This window comes from Chinchilla lanigera, unplaced genomic scaffold (genome assembly GCF_000276665.1).
Source record: "Chinchilla lanigera isolate Chin_1 unplaced genomic scaffold, ChiLan1.0 scaffold00065, whole genome shotgun sequence".
Taxonomy (NCBI): domain Eukaryota; kingdom Metazoa; phylum Chordata; class Mammalia; order Rodentia; family Chinchillidae; genus Chinchilla; species Chinchilla lanigera.
In genome coordinates, this window is record NW_004955466.1 from 4,899,217 (window position 1) to 4,925,667 (window position 26,451).

Genomic DNA, 26,451 nt, shown 5'->3' on the forward strand with positions numbered 1-26,451 from the left:
CAACATATTTTCCAAATCATCAGTGATTATACCATTTCCCGGAAACAAATAGCTAATAAGCTGAAATCCTAACAAGGTTGGCTGCAATAGCCTACTAAGATTTCTCTACTACAAAAGCAAAAGGTTGAGGTGATCTAAACAGTAGCTCAGTGGTAGAGGATTTCCCTAGTGTGCATAAAGTGTGGGTTTGATCCCCAGAACATAAAACAACAAGAACTTAGTGCATTTTTTAAATGAAGAAAGAAAAAGAGTCACCTATGCATTCCCTTCCCTTCCCTGGCACCTAAAACAGAATTGTGCTGAATGCAACACTCCTGACCCAGTAACCTGAAGTCTGGTTCAGTGAGGATCTGAATGTACTAGACACCTCAATCCGGCCGGGAAGGACAGCGCCGCAGCTGACTAGTGGCATCTGACTGTCCCCGGCTGGAGAGCTGGGGGCGGGGCTCGAGACCTCACTTCCGCATACAGAACATTCTGATCCTAAGACTTCCCAACTTGCCACTTCAGGAACTGCCAAAGTGACCAGGGGGCCGCCAGCTGTCTTTAGCAGACTTAGCAGTTCTGAAAACCAAAATGTTAACGGGACTCCAATCTATCAAAAGGGAGAGACCAAAAATTCACCAACTAGTTAAAAAATTACAAGCAGGAAACACTGTGTAAACAACAAGCGTGGCCTGCTTTGGACTCCTTGAAAGATACTATCGATATACGTATCTTAGATGTGGCCATGGATCAACTTTCTCTGACGTCAGCAATGCTCTTCCAAGTCTAGTGTCCGCAACGATCACCAACGAAGTAGGAAACTATCTTTGGAGATCAGGGATTTTCGAATGGAAAATGTGTGTTTTCAGAATCACTAGAGAGCTAATAAGGAATACACAGGCCCCAATCTTCTAAAGCCAGAAAAAGCCCAGACTACTTAGGTGCTTAAAAAAATCTAGCTGGATGTGGTGGTGCATGCCCATACTTCTAGCACTCTAGGAAGCAGAGGCAGGAGCATGCCAAGTAGTAGTAGCTCAGGGAGACCCTGTCTCAAAGGTACAAAGAAAAAAAGCCTAGATATGTTGCTTTTTAGAGATAAAAAATGCAAAGGGCCTGGGTTCAATCCCCAGTATCCACACACACACCAAAAAAACCAAAAAACCCAATACCACAGCCATACCTACTATGGATTAAATCATAAACACTGAGGATACACCCAGGAAAGAGGTTCAAGTTCAAAGCAAGAATGTCCATGATTTACTGTCAGCCTTGTAAGACATTTTCTTGGACTTTCAGGTAATGGTTGAAGACTATTCTAAAGCAGTTGGTTCTGGACAAGACTGTCACCAATGAGGAGGGAGGATTCAAAAGTATATGCAAGCCTGGTATGGGGATGCACACCTATAATCCCAGCATTCAGGGAGGCTGAGGCAGGACGATTGCAAATCTGAGCCCAGCCTGAGCAACTTGTGAGACCCTGTCTCAAAATAAAAAATCAAAAAAAAGGGCTGGGGATATAGCTCATTGTGAAGACCCTGAGTTCAGTCCCCCATACTGAAAAAAAAAAAAAAAAAAGTATGCACAGAAAGCAAATAATACAAAACAGAGAAACAAATCAGAGTCTAGAATAAAACAAATGAAACAAAAGCAAGTACGCAGTAATACACTTAGGAAGGCAGGGACTGGGAACGGGTAAAGCACATAAACACAAGTGGCAAACGGCTGGAAACACAGCAGGAAAGGATCAGAGATTACAGTCCTGAGGAGTTAACAATCAATAACAAAAACACATTTTGTTTGTTTACAGTACTAGGGACTGAACTCAGGACTTTGAGACAAGTACTGACATGGAGCTACAACACTAGCCCCTTTTATTTTACTTTATCTTGAGATTGGGTCTCACTAAATTGCCCAGGTTGGCCCTAAACTGGCCAATCTCCTGCCTCAGCTTCCCAAGTATGGTAGCTGGAATTATAGGTGTGTGGCACTATGCCCGGCAAAAAAAAAAAACAACAACCTACCAACCAACCAAAACAAAACAGCGCACTTTTCAAAGGCATGATCAACACAGCATGGTTCAGAATTATGTCTGGCCCTAGCCTCCACTTTACACAAAGGAAGCTCATATCAGAGTTGTAAAATTGGCTAACTATAAATAACGTTAAGAAGTGAAAAAAATATTGAAAGGCTTAATATTACAAACAACCACAGTGAGAAGCTACCCAGAAAAATACTTCATGTGTACATAGGGCAATTACAAAAAATCTTCTTCTTTTTTTTTTTGTTTTCTGGTACTGGGAATCGAACTCACGACCTTGTGCTTGCCAGGCAGGCACTGTGCTGCTGAGCTAAATCCCCAGCCCCTCCAAAAATCTTCAAGTAACAAAATTGAGGGTAATCTTGGCAAGAATTCTGTTTTTTTTTTTGTTTGTTTGTTTTGTTTTTTTTTCCGGTCTTTTTGAGACAGGGTCTCACTATGCAGTTCAGGCTGGCCTTGAGCTCACTTTGTAGCCCAGGCTGGTCTCAAACTTGCAATGATCCTCCTGCCTCAGCCTCCTGAGTTCTGGGATTACAGGCGTATGCCACCACGCCCGGCAAGAATTCTGGTTAGATTTGAGAAAGTAACTTCAGCACTAGCGTTATAGCCCCATTGTACTCGGCAGTACAATACTTGCCTCACATGCACAAGACCCTGGGTTCAATCCTCAGCTCCACAAAAAAGAGAGAAAAATGCTTCATCCCATACTAGGCCACCACAGACAGATTTAAGGCCTAAATAACTGTGAGGATTTCTAGTTTGCGAAGAGCAGTCATTCCTGAACAGGAGTGGAAGCAAATGCAAGAGGCAGGAGGGGAGCTGGGTTGCCTCCTGCCCTCCCATGAAACAGCCGCACCCCGGCAGAACGGAGCGGCAGGGCTTGCACTAGGTGGAGTCCAACAGCAGACAGGTAAAAGACAGGTTGGTTCCGAGGCTGGCGCTGCTCAGAGTCTTCTCTGAGCGTGGCCAGTCCCCTGGGCAGCTGCTGCTTTGAAATCCAGGTTGGTTCTGAAGAGTGAGGTGTCTCAGCTTTGGCTGGGCTGGCACAAGTGGCTGGGTCATTCTCTGTTGCAGGGACTGTCATGAAGAGGGTATAGAGCACCTCGGATCTGTACCCTGGCCGCCAGCACAACCTGGCCACAAACAATGCCTGCAGATGAATGCCTGGGTATGGGTGTCCCTACTGAACGGCAAGGAAATGGACCATGTACACTTTAATGTAAACATTAAAAAGAAAAACACTCAAGGGGTTACTGATAACCTCTGAAAGGGAAATGTTACGGTTTGTGTCTGGTTGTCCCCCAAAGCCTCATGCAGTCATGGGGTGGGCTTCTGGAGTTTATGATTGATCCATGGTCCAACACTGGGATTATGGGTGTGAATGCTACACCCTGGGGTGAGTGGTTTGCATACAATGTAAGGGAGAGAAAGAGGCTTGGTCTTCCCTCTGCTGCTCCTCCCTTTTGCTCTTGTTGCTTTTTCTATCTTCAGCCGCCATGAACTGTTGCCCTCTGCCATGTGCCACTCTGCCTCGGAGCCAGCCAAGTATGGACTGAAACCTCCACAGACTGAGAGTTAAATAAACCTTTCCTTCCTTAATTTTAGGCATTGGGTATTTTGTCTCAGCAAGAGAAAAGTAACCAAGACAGGAAATAATAAAGCACTAAAATAACATTAGAATTTATCTCTGGAAAAACTTTGTAAGTTCAAAAATTCTTAAATGGTTTTTAAGAAAAAGACAATTTTTAACTCTTTTTTGGGGGGAGGGGGAATCTTTTTGAGACAGGGTCTCGCTATGCAGTTCAGGCTGACCTTGAGCTCACTTTATAGCCCAGGCTGGTCTCAAACTCACAACAACCCTCCTGCCTCAGCCTCCCGAGTGCTGGGATTACAGGCATGCACCACCACACCTGGCCAATTTTTAACTCTTCCAGAAACTAAAAACCTAATTTAACAGTGCAGTGGTCTCTCTGTGGTTCTCACTTTGCTCTGTATTTTTAGTACAGCAGCATTTAATGGGACCTTCTGTACATGATGCTTCCTCCATTAAGCAAAGTAAATGTCAGCCTCAAAATATTAGTTTACATTTTGTAAATGAGCATGTACATGTCTGCATATAATTGCTCGAGAGAAGCAAACTAAATTTTCCTCTTGAAACATCTGACAGCGGCAGCAGCAGTAAAAGCCGGCCTTGCTGGCTTTGGTCAGCAGTCACTCGCTGACACAAGTGATTCTGGCCACTAGAGGGAGCTCCGGATAACACACTGTTCCCTAAGCAAACACAAGCACAAGGCTGAACATAGGAAAGTGAGAGAAACGCCTGTGTGTGTGTGGAGCGTGTGTGCAGACAATGCCAGGCGGGGTAGGGCACCGGGAAGGGAAATAATAAAACTCCAGAGCTAAACCTGCCTCTAAGCCACCGTAATCAGTGTTTGAAGGAGAAAGAAAAAACTGATCGTGTTTCAAAGAGCTCCTTTTCCCCGTGCAAAATAAATCAAAAGGTAATATCCTACAGGTAGTCTAAAAGAGAAAATCCCCATCTTTTTATAAAAGTCATTAAGATTGCTCAGAATCTTAGTACAAATAGTTTATTTCCTTACAGGCCAGGGCTACTTGGTTTTGTTCACCACATCTGCACTACTGTCTGCCTCTGGAATTAACTGCTGGCCAAGTACATAACAAGAAACAGTAACATTATTGGAAAGTCCAAGTTACTCTTTAAAAGTTCATTAAATTAATGCTCAGAAGAGCTGCAGCTTACGTTTTTAAGGCAGCTGTGAAGGAGATTAACTCAGGCATTAGCTATCAAGTGGTTCTCAGGATCAGGATAAGTCAGTCTCCTTTATTTTTCGGTCTGTTGAGGCAGGGTCTCGCTTTGCTGGCCAGGCAGGCCTCCAACTCCCGATCCTCCTTTCTCAGCCTGGCCTAGCACCCTGATTACAGGCACACCCCACGCAGTTTCTTTACTTTCAAAGCAGTCTTGTAATTACGAAGGTTCGTGGTAGAAATTTTAGGAAATGTAAACAAGCTTAGAAAAGACAAATTTTAAATCACCTCTAACCTCACTATCCATGTGTGTATGTTTCTGCTTTTTTTTTTTCCTTCTGTTTTTCTTCTGGTACCAGGAATCAAACTCACGACCTTGCACTTGCCAGGCAGGCGCTGTGCCGCTGAGCTAAATCCCCAGCTCCTGTTTCCGCTTTTTAAAATGCATACAGTAATCTATATTTTCTACTCTATAAAAGCTGAATTTTCAGGGCTTTGAGGAGGCTCAGTGGTGGGGCGCTCACCCAGCACCTGCACCAGCTGTAGGCGCAGTCCCTTCGCCTCCTCCCCAAAATTTAAAAGTTGTATCTTTTTATCTATTTTCACTTCACATCTCTTTACATAAGTATATATACATTTATATACGTTTAAGTACATGTATACATAAAGTGTTAAAGTGGATACCTATATTTCCTTGTATGTATTATACTATAATTTACTTAAACTTTAAATAAATTTTAAAACCCCCTACTAGGGGGCTGGGGATTTAGCTCAGCGGCACAGCACCTGCCTGGCAAGCGCAAGGCCATGAGTTCGATTCCTGGTACTGGGAAAAAAACAACAACAACAACAACAAAAAACCCTACTGTTAGTATTTAGGTTATTTCCAATTGCTCACGGTGAAAACCCCTTTAAAGGGCTCCACTTTTCCTAGCTGGTGATACCACAAAAGCAGCTTTGACACATACACCACCCCCCAAAAAAACCCAAGGATAACAAGTTCAAGGCCAGTGTGGGCTACATAGTGAGTTCAAAGCCAGCCTGAATTATAGGGCAAGACCCAATACTGGTAAAAACCCAATGATAAAAAAAAAAAAATGATAAAACACCAACTATAGTGCTGGGTGTGGTGGCGCATGCCTGTAGTCCCAGCACTCAGGAGGCTGAGGCAGGAGGATGAGGATCGTTTTGAGTTCTGTGGCCAGCTTGGGCTACAAAGTGAGCTCAAGGCCAGCCTGAACTCCATAGTGAGATTCTGTCTCAAAAAGACAAAAACAAAAAACACACAAAAAAAGCCCTACCAACTATACAAGCCAGAGAAAATTCAGAATTGATCCTGACTTGTGCTCCTCCACTGCAGGAACCCAGCTCCAACTTGGTCTACATCCTCTGTCAGGCATCTGCGTGTCACTCACACAAAACCCTCCGCTTCTTTCTGCTTCTCTCCTGGGCGACTTTCCCATTCTTAGCTGAGTGTACATCCTGAGTGTGTAGGTGGGCGGGGGATGCACCCCCCTCCCAGTCCCCAACTGGTATTTCAAAAACACATGGGCCTTTATTTTGACAATTAAATTCCTGTTACTGCAGAAACTGTGTCCAACTGTACTTCCAGTGCTGGAAGCAGTCCTGATGATCAAAACAGCGCATGTTTTCTCTCTGCCCCACAGAGCGGGTGTCACAAGGGTTAAGGGCTTAATTCGTTATTATCTTCCCCATCCACATTCATCACAAGACACCCTGCCCAGGAAAGCAAGAATGAGAGGTTATTGTTAAGACAGAATGAATGAGACAATGTGACTTCTGTTCTTCTGACCTGCCAGTGTGGCCGAGGCAGGGGCACTGGGACCGGGGAGGGCCCCAGCGAGCCTCCACCAGTCCGTGCAGCTGCCACCTTGTGCTGTGAAAACCGAACTTGGCCCGGGGCCTTGGGGCCCCTATTCCTGGCCCTCGGGAACACCAGGGGGACTGGAGGAACGCAAGCCAAGAGAACGGGCTGGCCCGCGGGCCTCCTGGATTCCGTTCCTGGCTCTCCTTTCCTATCCCCAGTATCCCTAAGACTGGAGTCATGATCAGTTTTTTCTTCCTTAAGATGTAAATTATGATGAGCGTCTGCGAATGAGGGGCCATTCTGCAAACACCATCTGCAAACACCATCTGACAGGAAGACAGTCAGTCGCTTAGGTCTAGTCACCAGAAGTTAATGAAAACTCTGGGCCATGACACCGGTGCACTAGGACAGTACCCCACGCCGCAGACCCGGAGGAGGCGCGTCTGAGGAGGTGTTCGTGGAGGGCAAAGGCGATTCTGCCCACTGAGTTGCCTATGCTTCCCCACAGCAGCCACGCAAATGCATCCTGTACTTCCCAGGGAAGTCGTCTCTCTCAGAGTTGGCGCTAAACACTCTTCTCAAAGATCAGAGCCAAGAGCCAAAAGAAAAAGGGCACAGGAGGAACCGGAATCCTTCCTTGGGGGTTCAAAGGCTTGCTCCTCCCACCAGCTTACAACAGGCATTTAAGTGGAGGAGTTTCAGGAAGCTGCGGGCGGGCAAGAGAAGGGCACGGGCTTCTTGGTAGCAGTTTTTTTTTTTTTAAATCACAACAAACGAAAGGAACCCCAAAGTCAGGATGCAATCCCAGACGGCGCCCCCGATGCCCCGCCACACTCACTCTGCCGCCACTGTCTGGGGGATAGGCTCGTCGAGGAGCTCCAGGCTGTGCAGGATCCAGTAGCAGAGCCACGGGCGGCTGGCATCCAGACACTGGGGAGGATGAGAAGAAAACACACCCCTTATTCACAGTCTCCCCAAGACGCCGCTGACAAGGCTGGAGCCGTCTCACTCCCTGTAGCCTGGCACGGGGAGGAGGGAGCCCTGACTTGGTGAACGAGGGGTGCTTCACTCTGTGGCCCTAGCCAGGACTGCAATGACCATCTGGGAGAAAAGAGAAATGAGATTTAAAAACAAAGTTCACTTTAGACCCGTAAGTCCCTGCCCAGCAGACCTCTGAGGAGGGCTGAGCACAGGACACTTGCACGTCAGGCAGTCACAGGCGGGCCTCTTCCTGGAACAGACCCCAGGAATCTCTGCAGTCTCAAAGAGAGCTCATGGATTAACTCGTTCTCAGATCCAATGAACATGTGGTGACTACTTGTGCCAAGCACTGTCACAGACACTTGGGGCAGATAATGAAAAGGAATTTGATTTTGATTCTGGAAGTGTTCGGGGTACAGAATATGTCTTTTTTTTTTTGGTACCGGGAATTGAACTCAGAACCTTGCACTTGCCAGGCAGGCGCTTATGCTACTGAGCTATATCCCCAGCCCAGAATATGTCATCTTAAAAGAAAAGGGCTTTGGACAGCCACACTGAGTACAAGTTACCCTGTGTCTTTCGGAACACAGCACACGAGCACATGTTCCTGGACAAATGCTGGAAAGTCTTGAGTGAGAACATGGAAGACTCATTCTGCCTGGGGAGCTGGCAACGGCTTCCAAAGGTGACACACAGACTGACCTCAATCCTAACTCCAGGCCCACACGGCTCCTGAGATTCAAGGCGAGGCTGGGCAGGCAGCCGCAGGAGTGCTCCAGTTATATAATGACGTCCAGGGAAATTTTTTCCAGATTATAAAAAAACTAAGTGTCACAGCTGAGACAAGAATGTAGGTTTTTAGACTTTTCATCCAGCGCCATTTCATCAGCCCAAACTGCTGCCCTGCGTTGGTGGTATGGTGGTGAGTAGAGCTGCCTTCCATCCAGACTGCTGCCCTCTTCCAGAATGAGCTGACAGTCCAAGCCGTGGTTAATGCTCGCCTGGGGGCCGGGTTGGTGCGCCACTGAAGACATGCTGAGCCTTTGGGCTAAGTGTGGATCACAGTTCCTCTTCCCACCAGCCATGTGCCTTTGAGCAAATTGCCTTACCTATGCCTGTTTCCTTCCCCATAAAAAACAAAGATGGCCCTAACTCATGGCGTAACTACAGGGTTAGAGGAGAGAACGCAAGGTAAGATTTTACCACCCTGCTCAACAGCCTGCTAGCTGCTATGGCATTACCTGTATCAAGCTGATGGGATCCGCTGCGGTTTGTATCTGAAATGTGCCTCAAAAGTCTCCTGTGTTCCAAGATGGGGTTTATGAAAATGACTGGATCATGAGGTCACTAACCTCACCAGTGAATCAGTCCATTGATGAGTACGCAGCTGAATGGGATATTAGGAGGTGGGGCCCAGCTGGAAGAGGTGGGTCACTGGGGGCGAGGCCAACGGCCGCTCCCTTCCTCTGTACTTCCTGGCTGCCACAAGCTGAGCAGCACTCCTCAGCCATTCCATTCTGCCTTGGGTCCAGCGGACCATGGACGAGGCCTCTGAAGCCATGAGCCAAAAGAAACCTCTTTTTCTTGAAGTTGTGTATATTAGGATTTAGTCCTAGCAATGGAAAGATGACTGACACAGGACACTAACCAATGAGGATGTGACTGGGGGATTGAAAATGAAACCTGATAGCCCATAGGCCAAATCCAGCCCATGATGTGTTGTGCGCTTTTTTGGTTTTTCTGAGTCAGGGTTTCACTATGCAGTTCCAGCTGGCCTTAAACTCACTTTGTAGCCCAGGCTGGCCTCGAACGCACAGCGATCATCCTACCTCAGCCTCCCGAGTGCTGGGATTACAGGTGTGCGCTACCACACCCCGCTGCTGGTTTGTTTAATTGGAGTTGGTTTCAACATTGACATCCACTCAAATTTGAGCTAACAGTGTTAAATACAAGGGGTGCTCTCTGAGGTTCACGTTCTGGTCCTCTGGCTACGAAGGAACTAGCTCAGCTCAAGGCAACAGGATGGGCCTGACTAGATAACAGATGTATAGCTATAAAAGGGGTCAGGAGAAAGGAGGAAGGGGTCAGGAGAAGAAAGGCTTCTTTTGGTTCATGGCTTCATGTGAAACCTTTAGCCGTGATTGCACGGTGGAGGAAAGCCTGACCCCATCAAAGGGCCCCACTCACTCTAAGAGAAGACAAGACTGGAGCAGGTTGGCTCTGCCCCGTCAGCAGTGGTGTCCCAGCCATGTGGCGGGGCACCCTGGTTCCAGCCAGAGCCACACGGCGTGTGTGAATCTGCAGCAAGGGGGGCCCAACAGCACTCTCCATTCAAATGGGGGGTGGTGTGAAAAAAGAAGACGTGGTAAAGAGCTTGACAGAGGGCATTCCTGGGAAACATATTTACCTCGTAGGCATCAGTCAACTGTCGAAGGCCTCTTTTCAGATAATGGAAGTGCTTCTCCCTCTGCAAAATAAGCCTGCAGAGACAGAGAGCCTGTAAGCCCGTTGTAGTAGCTCGTGGTTTCTCTTCACCCAGGCACACACATGCACGCGCGCACATACACACACACACTGCACACACGTATACATGCATGCGCAGCGCCAAATGAATCCCCGACAACTTCTGCAGCTCCAGAGGGCAACCGCATCAGAAAAGGGGCCTGCATGGGAAAGTCTCTGAGGTGCATGAAGTCGGTGCCGGCAGACGCTCTGACGCTGAGCTCACTGAAACCCGGCACCAAGCACACCTTGCCAGGTGGTGACGGTCCCCTAGGAAGCTCCGTGAACATCCAAACAAGATGGCTGCCCCGTGCCTCTGCATCCTGTGAGCACGTGGTTAGCCGCTGCCCCTTCAGTCCTTTCCTCTGGAATCGCTCGGCTGAGATCCACACTTGTTCCCCGCCTGCCCCTCAGTTACTCATCCATCATTCCCTCCTGAAATTCCACTCCCACGTGCTGACCCATAGCCCTGGCCAGGACAGCGCTTGCCTTCTGCAGCCAGCCACCTCCTGGGCCCTGAGGTCAGCAGTGCTGGCTTTGGGACAGAACGTGCCACCCACGACCACGTGCACTGGCAGACAGAGGTGCTGCTTCATGCTTGGTGTCGCAGAGCGGGCCTGTGTGATCATGGAAGGAAGAAAAAGCGGAAGAGCATTCAGACGTCCACGGTGCTTGCTGACTACAGAGATGAAAGGGAAATGAACCACGCCCTGTTCTAGGTAGGCAACTCAATCATTACTTATAGAATTCCCACTGCTCAAAAAAAGGCCCTCCCTGAGCGTGGTGGTGCACGCCGGTAATACCAGCACATGGGAGGCTGAGGCAGGAGGACCGCTGTGAGTTCAAGGCCAGCCCTGGCTACAAAGTGAGCTCAAGGCTGGCCTGAACTGCATAGTGAGACTCTGTCTCAAAAAGAAAGAACGAAGGCCATCATGCAGTCTCCGCCTCAGACTCCCCTCATTCAGTAATGGAAACGAGATACGAACATAAAAGGCTGTAAAACAAGGGAAGAAATGAACAGGTTTCAGAAAGATGAAAAGCAAAACGGTACTGAGGTTCAAAGAGGAGGGGTAATCTTAAGAAAAGAATGATGGGCAAAATTTGTACGGAAGAGGCAGAATTTGAGGCCGGTGGCCCTGGCAGAGGAGAAAATTTTAACTGTACTTACAGCCTAAGCTGCAGGTAGCGGCCGGGGAGTGCAGAGTGCAGCCCGGCGTCACGTGTCCCGGGGGACTGCGGGCGGAGGGCTCTCCAGCCTCACGTTGGCGGGGATGAACGGGGAAACACAGAAAAGGCAGCAGTGGAGGCCTTTCTACAGGGCTCTGGGATGCAAGCTGAGGAATTCCCACTCAATCTAGTAGGCAAAGGGGCGCCGGAAGGTTTTTGAGCCAAGAGAAAAATGACCAGAATCGTGCTTTGGAGAAAGAATCCGCTAGCCGCGGCCCTGGCGCGCGTTTCCTAATCGAGTGAGGGGGAAGCACTGTGGCGAGTGGGGAGCTACACACAGCAACCAGGGGCAAGCGCGGGGCCCAAACTGGCCCGGGCACCGTGGGGAACTCGCTGCGGGACGTGCGGATTAAGACGCTGCGGGCAGTCCGAACCACACGCGCTAGGCGGGTGTCGGGAGGCGACTGCGCGGACCGCCGCAAGGGATCAGCGCCTCTCTCACCGCTGGGTTTGCCCTTGAGAGCGAGCTGTTCTAAAGCGAGGCTGCCCCGAGTGTGTGTGCATGCCGAGTGTGTGTGCATGCCGAGTGTGTGTGCATGCCGGGGGCTGCTTGCCCTTCTGCCCTCCACCCTGAGGTCGAGCAGCACGGGGCCCTCACCGGAAGTGAGGCGGGAGCGGCCACCGCGCTCTTGGGCTTCCCAGCCACCAGACCCAGAGCCGTAATAAACCTCTTTGCTCAGTGAATTTCCCGGTCTCGGGCACTCTGTGATAACGGAAAATGGGCTAAGATGACATGTCCCTGTCCTGAGGGACCCAGATTAAATGCACAGACTGGGGCGCTCGTCTGCACGCAGGTGATGGTCAAAGCTGCAGGAGAGAGAGAACAGACTGGTAAGACTGAACCCAGAACTGTCAGCAGACGGATCTCTAAGGACTTGGAGGAGGACGAGGAGTCCCTGTAGCAACAGGGAAGGCGAAGCAGTGTCCGCCACGGGCGCTCAGGAAGCAGTGCTTAACTGTGGCGGATGCTGCAGAGACTGAGGAGAGACACAGCGGCTGGCCACCTTGAGAGCCCGCGGAGCGGGCACACTGTGAAGGACGGGAGGCCAGACGCACTTTCTCTTCCTGAGGGTCCAGCAGCCAGGCCGCGGTAAATGCCCGTCCTGTGCGGGCAGCAGCCGGCGCCGGATGGGGCCCAGCGGTGGACACACGCAAGTAAATGGCAAGCAGAGCCCTGTGGTCCGCGCAGCGCAGCAGGCCGTGCCGGCCCACAGGAAGGCACAGCAGGTCAGAGAAGCCCTGCCTGCGAGAACAGGATGGAGGCTCAGGCCTGAGGACAGGAGCTAGCCGGGCAAGAGAGAGGAGACCGCAGCACAATCAAGTCCATTTAGTTCAGAAGCTGGAGCAAAAGTACCAGGGAGTGGGAGAGAGAAGCCGGACTGCAGAGACACGAAGGTGGTAGATCGTGCAGGATTTGGAAGTGCATTGAGCCGCCTGGCTTTGCACCTAAGAGCAAGCAGGAGTCCCTGCGCTGCAGCGTGGACGACCCCTGAGAACACGCTAAGCAAAAGACGCCAGTCACGAAGAAGTGTGGACAATTCCGCTTACAGAAGTGCCCAGGATGGAAAGTCCTTAGACACAGAAGGTATGAGCACAGGTTCCAGGGGGGGCGGGCTGCACAGCAGCTGGCAGACAGAGAGGGCAGTGCGGGCTAAAGGGTACGGTTTTTCTTTCGGGGTTGAAGAAAATGTTCTAACATTAACTGTGGTGATGGCTGGACCACTCTGATTACAATAAAAACCAATGATTGTATACTTTATTTATTTATTTTGTCTTTTTGAGACAGGATCTCGCTATGTAGTTCGGGCTGGCCTTGAGCTCACTTTGTAGCCCAGGCTGGTCTCAAACTCACAACGATCTTCCTGCCTCAGCCTCCCAAGTGCTGGGATTACAGGCATGTGCCACCACACCTGGCTGAATCATATGTACTTTAAATGACTGAATAATATATGAACTGTCTCATTGAAAGCGTCATTAAAAAAACAGGCAAATAATTTTTTGAGGGAGTTAGTGCAGTATTCCAGGTAGCAGGAGTTGACTCTGGCAGTGGGAGCAGTGTTACACCCCGGGACAAGAATGAAGGGTGAGAGCACAAAGCGAGTGGGACCTCGGCAGGCCGGGCGTGGGGGTCACTGACTGCTCAGGGGAGCTCCTCGAGATGGGCAAGAGGATCACAGCGCTGGAGGCGGCGTGCGGGGAGCTGCGCGGTACACGGAGGCTGTGTGCTCTAAACCCCGGGCACAGCCATCATGGGCCCTGTGTGGTGAGTTTTTCAATGACCTTCCTGAGGTTTTTTTTAGCAGGAACAGTGAAGTGATGCTGTGGGAAGGACTGGCAAAATGGAACTGCAGAGCAGGGCGTGGTGGCGCACACCTATAATCCCAGCACTCGGGAGGCTGAGGCAGGAGGATCCTTACAAGTTCAAGGCCAGCCTGGACTACGTAGTGAGGCCCTGTCTCAAAATAAATACATTTTTTAAAAAAGATGGGAAGAGCAAGAGAGTTGAGGAGGGAGGGCATGGACAGAGGTAAAAAGAGCTGCAGCAGCTCAGGACACATGCAGGCCAGGCCGAGCAACACTTACTCCAGATGGAGTTACTTAAAGATTAACTTCAACCACGACTGGGGAAGAGAAATTCCTTCCAGTGACTGTTCCCATAATAGAAACTTCTCCCTGTCCTCATTTAATATCCTTCCCTCCCTCCCTTCTTTTCCCTCCCTCCCTTTTCCTCCCTCCCTCCCTCCCCCTTCCCCTCTCCCTCTCCCTCTCTCTCTCTCTCACGCAGTTTATCATTCTTTTACATTGAAGGGATACATCCAGTTTCTTTGGGCCAGGCAGGAATTATAGAAAGAACCTTAGAATAATCTCTCCCAGAACCTAACACCCAACATGATTAGGGCCCTTCCAGAGGGTTTCTTATTTTTGTTTTTAGTCTTTTTAAGGAAGAGCCTCTCTATGTGGTTCTGACCAGCCTTGAACTTGCGGTGATCCTGCCTCAGCCTCCTGAGTGTAAATATGTACCACTCAGCCCAGTTTAAAGAGGTGTTTAATGTTAAGGGAGGTCATAAGGGTAGGGCTGCAGCCCAAAAAGACCAGTGTGATTATGAGGAGGAGACACCAGAGAGGCACAACAAAGAGAGAGAAAGAGAGAGAGACAGAGACAGAGAGAGAGGAAGGCGGCCATCTGCACACCCAGAGACAGCCTAGGAGAAACCAATCCTTGGGGGAGATTTCCAGCCTCTGGAACTGCGGGGAAGTAAGTTTCGAGCACTCAGTATTTGTTGGGTGGCCCAAGCTCACCACTGTCCTAGCACTGCCTTATTTTGGTTCACCTCCATCCAAACATCCCTTCTGTGAGGGAAGTTAAAGCGAGAGCTCTTCGCCCTTTTCCCTGAACAGTTCAGTCTCCAAACCAATCAGGCAGGCTCTGCGGCAGGTGCGTGTGTGTGTCTGTGCACGTGTGCGTGTACACAAGGAGTCAGAGCACAGGTGGATGAGAAGGGAACCGTGCTGTCGGGGGTGGGGTGGGATGCTGTGTCCCTTAGGGGAAGGATCGCGTAGGTAGACAGATCCAGGCTACCGGAGGCATACACAAAGGCACGCGCTTGATGGTGAGGTGCCTGCATTTCTCCTAGGGCCGACACCAGGCTTCTGGACCCTCCACAGTGGGCCTCCCCCTTTTCCCTCCTACCTCCGCTCAGCTCTCCCTGAGCTCCATGCACACGGGGCTCCCTCAGGCTCTGTCCCGGCATGCTGTCCCCTCTGTCTGGGACACGCGACCGCCCTTAACTTAGCAACCCTCCTCACCTCAGGGTCTCAATTAAATGTGCCTTTCCTTGAGAGATGGCCCTGACCCCCAGTCTCAGCTAGATCCTCCCTGTGACTCGTGTTGGTCAAGTGCGTCCCTGTTCATCTCTTACCGCCACCTCCCCGCAAGACCAGGGGCCCGGGCGGGGCAGGACCCGAGCCAGCCGTGCCCACACCCGCTGCCCAAGCCCAGCACAGGGCCTGGGCCTCTGCAGATCCTCTCATAGGGCTGGAGAACGAGCAGAAAGAGGGAAGATTTCTAGGGGCACAGCAGGGTCGGGTGAGAGCAAACACCTTTGCTCCAACCCAGCACCTCGGTTGGCTGTGACAGACAAGACGACAGGGAATTCCGTCCACCATTGGCTCCCGGGAACTTTCTAAGCCACTAAGGCAGGAGCCTCAGTCAAAAGCAAACGTCAGACACATAATAAACTACGTGAGGAAAGGTGGCTTTGTCTGTAAGGGGCGTGAGAACACCAGCAGGAAGGGGTGCGCTTCCTAACTGATCAAGATGTGGAAGATTCTAAAATAGCTTTGTACACAGGAGCTGCAGGAGACAGACCAGGCCGGTGCCAGGCGAGAAGCTTCAAGAGCCCGAACTGGAGCACATGGAACCTCTGGGTGCTTTCAGCTCAGGGACCCTGCACTTCTCACTTCCAAGAAGCACTGGGTCATCTGTGCCCAAGAGAAAACCATTTAAAAGTATATGTGAGAGAGAGTGGGGGGGCTATGCATTTAAGATTTAAAGCTAATGACATAAGTGGAAAAAGGCAAACTCATAAGGTGTAGACCAACAAGAATACCCACAGCAAAGAAAAAATTAACTCTCATGCTTGTAAGAGCTGACAAACAAGGCTCTTAAAAGAATGACCAAAAAGCTCCATAGCCAGGCATGGCGGTGCACGCCTGTAATCCCAGCACTCGGGAGGCTGAGGCAAGAGGATCATTGTGAGTTCGAGACCAGCCTGGGCTACAAAGTGAGCTCAAGGCCAGCCTGAACTGCATAGTGAGACCCTATATCAAAAAGACAAAAAAAGAAAAAAGAAAAGTATGCTGAATAAGCTCCCCAGCGGTGGGAGTGCAGCTCGGTGGCAGAGCGCTCCGCAGGCTGAGTAGGACGCCTGCTTCACCGTCACTGCACCATCCTGGACCTGCGCGTGGTCGGGGCCCTGGCAGTGCATGTGAGTCTGTCACACCCAACTGGCACCAGTGACTTCAGAACACTGACTGGCCACGTGCTCTAGATTTACCGCTAATATGTGAATGTGCGATTTAGCTAACAGTGGAGGTTTGCTCCCGCATTACATATGGTCAGACTTTAAATTTTGACTACTAAAATGTTAAAACATGAAATTTATGATAGTAACTTGAAATTCTGATGCATTCTCAGATTTACTCCTTTTTGTTTGTTTACAGTGCGGGAAATCAAAGCCAGGACCGTGTCCTTGCTGTGCGAGCATCATAGCGCTGAGCCCCAGGGCCCACATTTATGCAGGTATCCTAGAAGTTCATTCTATGATGGTGATGTTTGGCTTCAGCCTTACATTAATGTGCTGATTTATATATACAGCGATTCAGCCAAAATACACAGTATCTCTAATTTATTTATTTGGTGCTGGAGATTGAACCCAGGGTTTCACACCAAACTACATTCCTAGACACCACCCCCAAGCTTTTTTTAATTTTGTTGTTGTTTAAGACAGAATCTCACTAGCTGCTAAATTGCCCAGGCTGGTCTTGAACTTGTGATCCTCCTGTCTCAGCTTCCCAGAGTGCTGGGATTACAGGCATGTGGCACACACCTGCTTATGTCACTCATTAATTAGCATTTTAAAACACTCATTTGCATAGGCATAAAATGGGAAAAGATAAAATGGGACACTGTCATATTCCTGAAGCAAACCCAGAACCCTGACATATTCTCCTTCCACAAGGATGCATGCCCAAAGGAGCGCTTTTGTTTTCCACCCACACCTGACAGCTGACCTATGAATCAGGGGATTTTTCTCCTTTATCATTCCCTGTGCCCATAACAACACCTTCTTCCCCCAGGCTGCAGACTCTCCGTCTGTCTCTCGTTTGAGCGAAGGAGTCAGAGGGCTTTATTCTGACGGTGAGTGAAAAAGAAAATGCCAAACGATCAAAGGTCCGTCGCGTGGGAAGCGCAGAGGTAACGTGTCCACCAAGGCCCAGGCAGGCCACAGTGACTCAGAGCCTGTCGGGGTGAGTCATCTGGGGCTCTAACTGCCAACAGCAAAGCCCCCCAAACAATCACGCCCTCACCGTCGCCAAGGCTCACCAGCTCCAGCGAAGCTAAGCACACACAGCCTGTGCCCAGCGGCGGAGGAACCCAGGACACCCTTATATCTAAGAGCGCTCACTCCCACCAGCTGCTGAAGCAAACGGCGTCATTTGCTCATCTCCTGCTGTGGCTCATGACCAGAGGAAAAATTCGTCTTCCCGAGTCTGAGTTTTGGGTTAAGGCAGAGGTTTCGTCTAGAATGCTGGCAAATGACTCTAGCTGGTTGATATTTACCTCCTTTCCTTCCCAAGGGAAGGAAGACGAAGTAAACCTCCCCAACTCTCTTTCCCTATATGCAGTCACCTTTTCTACCTGTTCTCAGTCGTGACTGATTAGGAAAACACAACAAAAACTTTAAGAAAATGGTGGCAAAATAGAACAATGGCCAAAAAAGGCACAAAGGCAGCGAGCTGGAGCCACGGACAATGTTCCACAAGCAGAGGGGCCAGAGACTCAGACATGGCCTGAAGAGCTCAGGAGACTGCTGAAGGAGGTGAGGAAGGACGTGAGACCTGCAGCTCCCCAGCTGTAGTGAATCAGCTGGGCCTCACCATGCTTCGGAAATTGTCAAAGAAAAGCTTCTGTCATTAAGATAAGATGATGACCACCCACGGTTCTGGGATAATGATCAACTGATGGCTGCACGTACCACGCAGGATGGCCTTAGAGAAATATTCTGACTGGAAGAGAAATAATTACCAAGGGATGAAACAACTGTATGACCTTCAAGTGTGATACATTACAAAATACCAGGGAGCCGGGCATGGTGGTGCATGCCTGTAATCCCAGCACTCGGGAGGCTGAGGCAGGAGGATCGTTGCGAGTTCGAGACCAGCCTGGGCTACAAAGTGAGCTCAAGGCCAGCCCGAACTGCATATTGAGACCCTGTCTCAAAAAGACAAAAAACAAACAAACAAAATACTGGGGAAAAGGAAAAATAAATGTTCAAAGTAAAAAATTTCTCCTGGGCTTAGAGATGTACTCTGGTTGAACATTTGCCTCACATGGCTCAGGGGTAAGGCCCCAGCTCCAAAAAATGAAGTTTTTTTTCCTTCTTCTAATTCCCTTTCTAGAATTTCTGACCCCACAGATTGAAGACTTCAATTTGCTAAGCTCCAAAAAGCACTGCATTTCTCATCTGGAATTCCGTCTTTGGGATCTGCTGTACAAATCCCAACCAGGGCCAGGCTGACGAAGCTCACATTTCTCAGTTTTCCGTCAAATGATTCAGGGCGGGGTGCAGCTCAGGGGTAAGGCCCTGGGTTCAATTCCCAGCACTGCAGAATAATAAAAATTTACAATAAAGGAATCTATCCCTTGCCACCCCCCCAGACTCTGTTTTAAAATGCAATATAAACAAAGAGAAGCTTGAGTATTCATGTGAACACCAAAGCAGAAGGCCACACTTAATTAAAAACCTGAATTCCTCCCGCCCCTTCAAACCTCACAGGTCAGCCTTGAGGGTGTCCCCACCCAACAGCTGGCGCTCAGACAGTGGAGCACCTCCTCCCAAGCGCGCCAGCGAGGCAGGAGGCGGGGCCACACGCAAACCCAGGCAGCACAGGGTGAGGAAACACCCGTCTGCAGCAGACGCTCCTCATGGCCAGACAGACACAAGGTGGACAGACAAGAGCTGCCCCCATGGGAGGCGTCCTCCCGGGCCCTTCACACTCCCACCCGCAGCTTACCTCGGGACAAGGTGGTTGAACTTGTAACAGTTGAAGATTTCCTGGATCTTTTCTTCTACTTTGGCCTGGTAAGGATAGAGGACATGGGAGAGAGAAAACAAAGAGAAATGAGACCACTGCTGACTTTTTCTTCATGTTGCTCCAAATGCCTGTTAGGGGGAGTAGCTCAGTGTAGCGGTGTCCTGCACAGTACTTAAGGCTGAATTCAAAGGATCTACAGGATGACAGCCTCCACAGGCTTAGGAGGGGTGGGGGACGCGAACGAATGGGTCCTCTGTGCCCTGCTCACCTTACACTGACTCCTGTAGTCACCCACCCCACGACATCCACACTGTAACACTGGCTGCCCTTCCTGAGTCATCCTCTAAAGAAAAACCACATCTAAATGATTAAGATGTTGCTACATGACCTTTCTTTCAATTAACACACCAAGAAATTCTGGCAACTTTCGTATAACATCAGAATGTGTAATGTCCCTCCTTGCTTATTCTTTAATTATGTACATCAACGAACACAAGGCATGTAATTTGCTATGATGTTTAAGTCGGAGAAAAATAATATGTTTGTTGAAAGAATTAGAGGAATTAACCCCAGGAGATCAAGGTAGGTTGAATGTTTAGGCCTGCAGGTCAAAAAATAAATAAAGGGCAGGGATATAGCTCAGTGGCACAAGTGCCTGCCTGGCAAGCACAAGGTCCTGAGTTCAATCCCTGGTACCAAAATAAATAAATAAAATAAAAAAGGAGACACATGCTTTACACAACAAAGACCTTGCTCAGCACACAGACTTCCTAGCCATTGCCCGGCACCTCCCTTTCAAGTACCTAAATTTCCTAAGATGGCCCTTTTTTAGGTGGAGGGAATGACAACTCCTTTCCATCTTCTCAGGGTGCCAACCAACCTTGACAAATCTACTTTCTTTCCCAGCCCTCTTTTCTCAGGTATTGGCTTTAAAGTGGTGAGCAGAAGGGCTTCAGTCCAGGAAGGAAATGAATGGCAGTTTTTGTTTTTGTTTTTGTTTTTAATTGGTTCCCTGGCACCCGGCACTCAGAGAACAGATGGAGATAGATACCTTTGCTTCTGAGAGACCAGAATCTGCCACCCCAAAATATGCCTCAGTGGTATAAGGATTAGTGTGAACTGATTACTTTGATGAATTGCTGATCACAGGAAACCTCTGAAAAACAAAGGTTACCCTTTTGTAAAGGAAATTCACATTTATAAAGGAAACCTCAATCTATAAGGGTGTCCCCTTGCTATACCAAGAAGAGAAAGAAAACTAAATCACAAGAAACTCTAATCAGTAGAGAAGGCACATAGGGGCTGGGGATTTAGCTCAGCGGCAAAAGCGCCTGCCTGGCAAGCACAAGGTTGTGAGTTCGGTTCCCGGTACCAGAAAAAAAAAAAAAAAAGAGAAGGCAAATAATTAAATTATGTAACAAAACTTCTTTACTTTTCCTGGTCATCTCCCCATAACTGACCTCCCACACACCCTTTGTTTTTAGTATGTATACAGTATGAGCTGGTATTCTGTTTAGTTTCTTTTTTTTTGAGACAGGGTCTCAGATGTAGTTCAGGCTGACCTGGAATTCACTATATAGCCCACGCTGATCTCCTGGATGCTGGGATTACAGGCATATGCTGGTTTTTTTTGTTTGTTTGTTTTTTTGAGACAGGGTCTCACTTTGTAGCCCAGGCTGGCCTTGAACTCACAGCACTCTTCCTGACTCAGCCTGCTTAAACTGGCATTCTGGGCCACCTCTTTTGGAGTTACTCATTTTTCCATGGGTATCTCCCATGTTTACATGACATATGTATGTTAAAACATGTCTTTTTCTTTCTTTTGATGATCCATCTTTTGTTACAGGGGTCCCAGACAAGCAAGAATTTAGGACAGTAGAAGAAAATGATTCTTTTCCTCCCCTGCACTTGAAAGTATGTTTTTATTTTGTTGCAGTGCTGGGAACTGGACCAAGGGCCTCACCCAGGGTAGGTGCGGTGGATTGACAACTAGTGGTCAATTTGTAACACCCAGCTGAACTGAATCAGCGTGGTTCTGAGTGTGGAAGGCCCACGCGAGGGTTGTTGCCAGCAGCATAAGAAGAGAGCTGGAGGGGAAGATGGTGCGCTGTTAATTCTCCTGGAGAAGCTTGTCACGCTGGCTTTCCTGATGTGAATTCGGCTGTCCTGATCATCAGAGGAGCTCGGGTCCTCACTGTTGCCGAGGATGGCTGTGGTTCTCTTTGGGGCAGCTTTCGTCCTTACTTTGATTATCGCTTCCTGGCTCCAGTGCAGATCCCTCAGCTGCTGGCACAGATCCTTCATCCCGCTGGTGCAGACTTTCTACCTTCCATCACTGACCTTTGGGCCTTCCCAGCGCAGATCCTTGGTACACACCTGCATGAGACACTGTTGTGGGCTCTAGGCCTCCAGCTGGACTCGTGGGGAACATTGACATGGGCTCTAGGTGTTTAGCTGGACTCACGCAGGACATTGCCATGGGACCTAGGTCCTCAGCTGGTTTCTTGGGTCTCTAGTGTGTGGACAGATTTCCTGCACTCTTGTATTTGACTCTTTGGGTGATTACTATAAAGTAATCCTATAAATTATGTGTCCTATATTAAATTGTTTCCCTTGCAAACCCTGACTACACAGTAGGCAAGCGCTCTACCACGGAGCTACATCCCCAGCCCTGGAAGATGTATTCTTGCCTGCTCTATGAAGATGATTAGGTATCTGTTAACCACCCTCTCTCAAATACACACTTAGTTCCCGCCAAGGTTATACTTGTGATTGTCAGATGGAGTATTTTAAATAAAAGCAGGAAAACTGTCTAAGGAATTTATAAAGAACATCAACTGTTAAGACACTGAAGAAACAGCGAGTCTGGTTCTGTATCACACAGGGAGTTGCATGGTCACACAAAACGAAGAATCTCAGAGAGTAAAGTCACAAAAGCAGCCACATCTGTCTCCTCTGAAGACCACAGCATAATGTGGCGCTGCAGTAGAGCTTTTGTAAGGACAGGAATACGGAGACGGGGGAGGAGACACACGCTCCAGATGCCGAAGACCCTGTCAGAGTGACGGTGCTGGTTAGCCAGATCCAGGGCTTCACTTTCCTCCCGTTCTTTATCTGTGGAATGAAGCATGTTCTCTTTGAGACTGCAAGATGTATACTCTTTGGGAAAAAGGTTTTTTTCGGGGGTGGTGATGTTGGGGATTGAATTCTTTTTTTTGTTGTTTTTTTGGTTTTTTCCGGTACCGGGAATGAAACTCACGACATCACGCGAATTCTTGTATGCTAGGCAAATGCTCTACCACGGAACTACACCCTCAGCCCTTCCTGGGCAACTTTAAAAAAAAAAAAAAAAAAAAAAAAAAAAAGAGCATCTATTTCTGAAATTCCCATCGACTCAGAGCTTCTAGTCTCTTTAATCGCAGACAAACCTTATTTGTGATGATGAGAGGAGCAATCTCAAAGAGTAGCCAACCTAAAGTTAATTTATATTTGGTCTTAGGATATGCCCTAGATTCTGTATTTGAGTGTGACTTTGAAGAATGAACTAGTTAAGAATTTCTGATATTTCAAAAAATAAGCTGAAGTCAGCATGAGCTCCCGCGTTGTCCCAGGTGGGTGTGGGGCTCATGCCTGTAATCCTAGCACTCTGGGAACTTTAGTGACTTGGTGAGATTTTGTCTCAAAATAAAAAATTTAAAGGGGCTAAGGGTATAGCTCAGTATGAAGCCCTAGGTTCAATTCCTAGTATCACAAAAAAGAAAGTAGTCCCAGATTTCCCATAATTATTAAATTCCAGAGACTCGTGGGAATAATATAAAGCACCACCTAAATTGAACACGGACAGCACCTCTCCACCACGCCTTCCTCAGCTGAGAACTAAACAGGACAGAAAAATATACAAGAGGCATATGTCGTAAGATCATTGAAGATTTTCCCAGATATAGTATTTTTTTTTTCCTTGTCTTTTTGAGACAGGGTCTCACTATGCAGTTCAGGCTGGCCTTGAGCTCACTTTGTAGCCCAGGCTGGTCTCAAACTCAACACAATCCTCCTGCCTCAGCCTTCCAAGTGCTGGGATTACAGGCATGCACCAGCAGTCCCAGATACAGTATTATATCTGAATTGATAAATTCCAAATAGAATGAAACCAGCTGGGTGGAAAACTCACTTCCTTTGCCCAAACACAAGCCTATTCAAGTTCATACAAGTTCATAATATTCACAGGCTAAAGGACAAGTCCATCTTCTTAGCAGTCTGACTCTTGGAAGGCTGAGGAGAAAACCTCCCAAACAAGAATTCCTGAAGGAGCTGGGCATGGTGGCGCATGCCTATAATCCCAGCACTCGGGAAGATCAGTATGAGTTCGAGACCAGCCTGGGCTACAAAGTGAGCTCAAGGCCAGCCTGAACTGCAGTCTGCATTGTCTCAAAAAGACCAAAAAAAAAAAAAAAAAAAAGAAATTCCTGAAGGAGAAATCCCATTTTCAGCTTTCACTCAAGCGACATAAGCAGCCAAAGGAAAGGAAAACGGAGGTTTATTTCTCCACTGACATCCCTGACAGAGGAACACACTATGTCTTACTGTGAAGTGGAAAATGCTAGAAGCACGTCTCATACAGTGCCATTTCTCTCTGGATTTCCTAATCACTCTTCCTCAGAGTGGACAACTGACATTCCAATGCCTTTAGTAACTAACTCATACTGAAAATGTGAGTTACGAATTCCAATAGACACTTGAGTCTTCTAAGTCAGCTGCTGATAAACATGAACAAAAATTATTTTCTCTTAAGAGCTGCTATATTTTTAACATCTTTATTGAGATATAATTTGTACACTGTTCACTCATTAAAAATACACAAATTAGAAAAAGCTGAGAAAACTTAGATTTTGGGGTTGTTATGGTTTGTGCCTGGATGTCCCCCCAGAGCCTCATGCAGTCATGGGGCAGGCTTCTAGAGTTTACGGTAGATTCAGGGTCCAGTGTTGGAATTATAGGTGTGAGTGCTACATCCGCCCTGGGGCAGATAGTTTGCATATAATGTAAGGGACGGAAAGAGGCTGCCTGCCACCTCCTCCCCTTTTTTGCTATTGCTTTTGCTGTTTTCCACTGCCATGAAGTGTTGCCCTCTGCCTTGTGCCATCCTGCCTTGGAGCCAGCCAAGTATGGACTGAAACCTCCACCAACTGTGAGCTAAATAAATCTTTCCTTCCTTAATTCTGGGCATCAGGTATTTTGTCTCAGCAACAACAGAAAAGTAACTAAGACAGGAGTACTTCTTATTTTGGAGTTTCAGATTAAGGGTGGTCAATTGATAAAGTCTATGCAATTTTTCCTAAACCAGAAAAACTCCAAAGTCTGAAACACTTCTGGTCCCAAGCATTCCAGCAGGGGATGTTTAATTGTATTTTTTTTCCTGAATAATATACCATTATGTATCCGTCAGGGTTTTACTAGAGAAACAGATATAACACAAGATATACAAATGTATAAGAAATTACAAGACTGGCTTATGACGGTCAGCCACAGAGTTGGATGAGAAAGCGTGCAGAGGGTGTCTGCACACTAGAGACCCAAGGATTCAGTCCAAGGTCTGGAGTTCACTGCTGCATTCCATGCACGTCCGTATCAGGAGGCTGATGGGTCTACGCTGGAAGGCTGAAGGATCCAAGGCAGAAGCCGAAGCGTCTGTACCAGAAGCCAGGAGATGACGTCCAAGCTGAAGGTGAAGACTGGAGCTCCTCTGTCCTTCCTCATTTCCCTTTCACACCATCCAGGTGCCACCTTAGGGTGGCTCCTCTACACCCTAGGGTGCAGAATTGCTGACCTGATTTAGTTAAGCTTCTAAACTTCTCGAGTTGACACAACCAATCAACCACTATACATTATGTGGTTAGATCACATTTTGTTTATCAATTTATCATTTGATGGACACCAGCTATTTCTATTTTTTGCCTATTATAAAAATATTCCCTTGAAATCTGGGGGCTCAGAATAAGATATGGCACAGGATACCCAAACATACGGTGCTTTGAGTTCTACGCTGAAGGACGGTGGGGCACCAGGGTCTCTCTGGTCTTCACCGGCCCCCTGTCTCCACCTCCTCTCTCCCCTGAGGAAAGGTACAGAAACCAGAATTCCTCTCCGCGAAAGCGGGTCATGGAAACTAGAACTTCAGTCATCAAAGCCATCAACCCTGGTCACTCTGCTTTGGAAGACACTCTTTCCAGAGAGGGCCCGGCGCTGCCTGGGGGAAGGGGTAGGAGAGGACAGGAACTGCACAGCGCGCGGTCCCCTCCCCAGTCCATCCCGATTCCAGATGGGTGCCCATTCTTTATCACACCCAAGCACAAAAGCAGACGGTTTCCCTGGGTCTTTGTTCTTCATTTTTGAACGACTCTGACACACACACACACACACACACACACGTGCGCACAAACATCCATTAAACAAATGCATCACGCTTTTCACTTGCTGACTTGTCTTCCATGCAGGAGTGTCAGCCATGGGTCTTGGAATGCGGGGGATAAAAGTGCTGCGCTGTTTCTGCAGCACAGAGCTTTCCTGCCCAAGCTTTTTTTTTTTTTGGTACCGGAAATCGAACTCACGACCTCACGCTTGCCAGGCAGGCCCTGTGCCGCTGAGCTACACCCCGGCCCCTGCCCAAGTTTTTGAGTGGACATGTTCTTCATTTCTCTTGGGCAGATACCTGGGAGTGGAATGGCTGCAGCCTAGGGCAACTCTCAATTTGGCTCTCTGCGGGAACTCCCAGACTGTTCCCACAGCAGCGGTACCTTTTATCTTCCCACCAGCTGCGAGTGAAGCTTGCACTTTCTCCACATCCTCACAAACAAGCCACTGTGTTTCTGAGGAGAGCTGTCCCGGGTGTGAAAAGGTCGTCGCTACGGCTTTGACGGGCATTTCCCTGACGGTGGACACAGCACTTTTCACGTGCTGGTCGGACATCTGCATTACCTTGTTTAGCGGAGATACTTTCCTCATTCTTTGTGTACTCTAGATACAGATCTCTAATCAGATACACAATCTGCAAAACTTCGCCTCTGTTCTGTAGGTTGTCTTCAGGAACTGCGTTTTGTCCTTCCTCCCTCTCCCCCTTCTTTCCTCTTCCTCCCTCCTCCTCTTCTCTTCCCTGCCCGCCCTTTCTTCCTTTCTTTTCTTTCTTTTCTTTCTTTCTTTCTGCAGTACTGGACATGCCAAGGTACTTGAGAGGCTGAGGCCATTAGAATGGCAAGTTCAAAGCCAGCCTGGGCAACTTAATGAAGCCCTGTCTCAAAAAAAAAAGGGGGGG

The 26,451-nt window shown here is 48.4% G+C and overlaps 1 protein-coding gene across 2 annotated transcripts in view; it reads right to left on the reverse strand.

The window, feature by feature from the left end:
* The window catches only part of Fntb (farnesyltransferase, CAAX box, beta), an 81,620-nt gene that overhangs the window by 40,589 nt on the left and 14,580 nt on the right, over window positions 1-26,451 (reverse strand). For both annotated transcript variants that reach the window (XM_013521891.1, XM_005399112.2), the window contains exons 2-4: window positions 19,125-19,189; window positions 10,006-10,078; window positions 7,456-7,547 (exon numbers count right to left, since the gene is read on the reverse strand). In XM_013521891.1, the coding sequence (XP_013377345.1) occupies window positions 7,456-7,547; window positions 10,006-10,078; window positions 19,125-19,189 (230 nt within the window). The remainder of the gene's footprint in view (window positions 1-7,455; window positions 7,548-10,005; window positions 10,079-19,124; window positions 19,190-26,451) is intronic.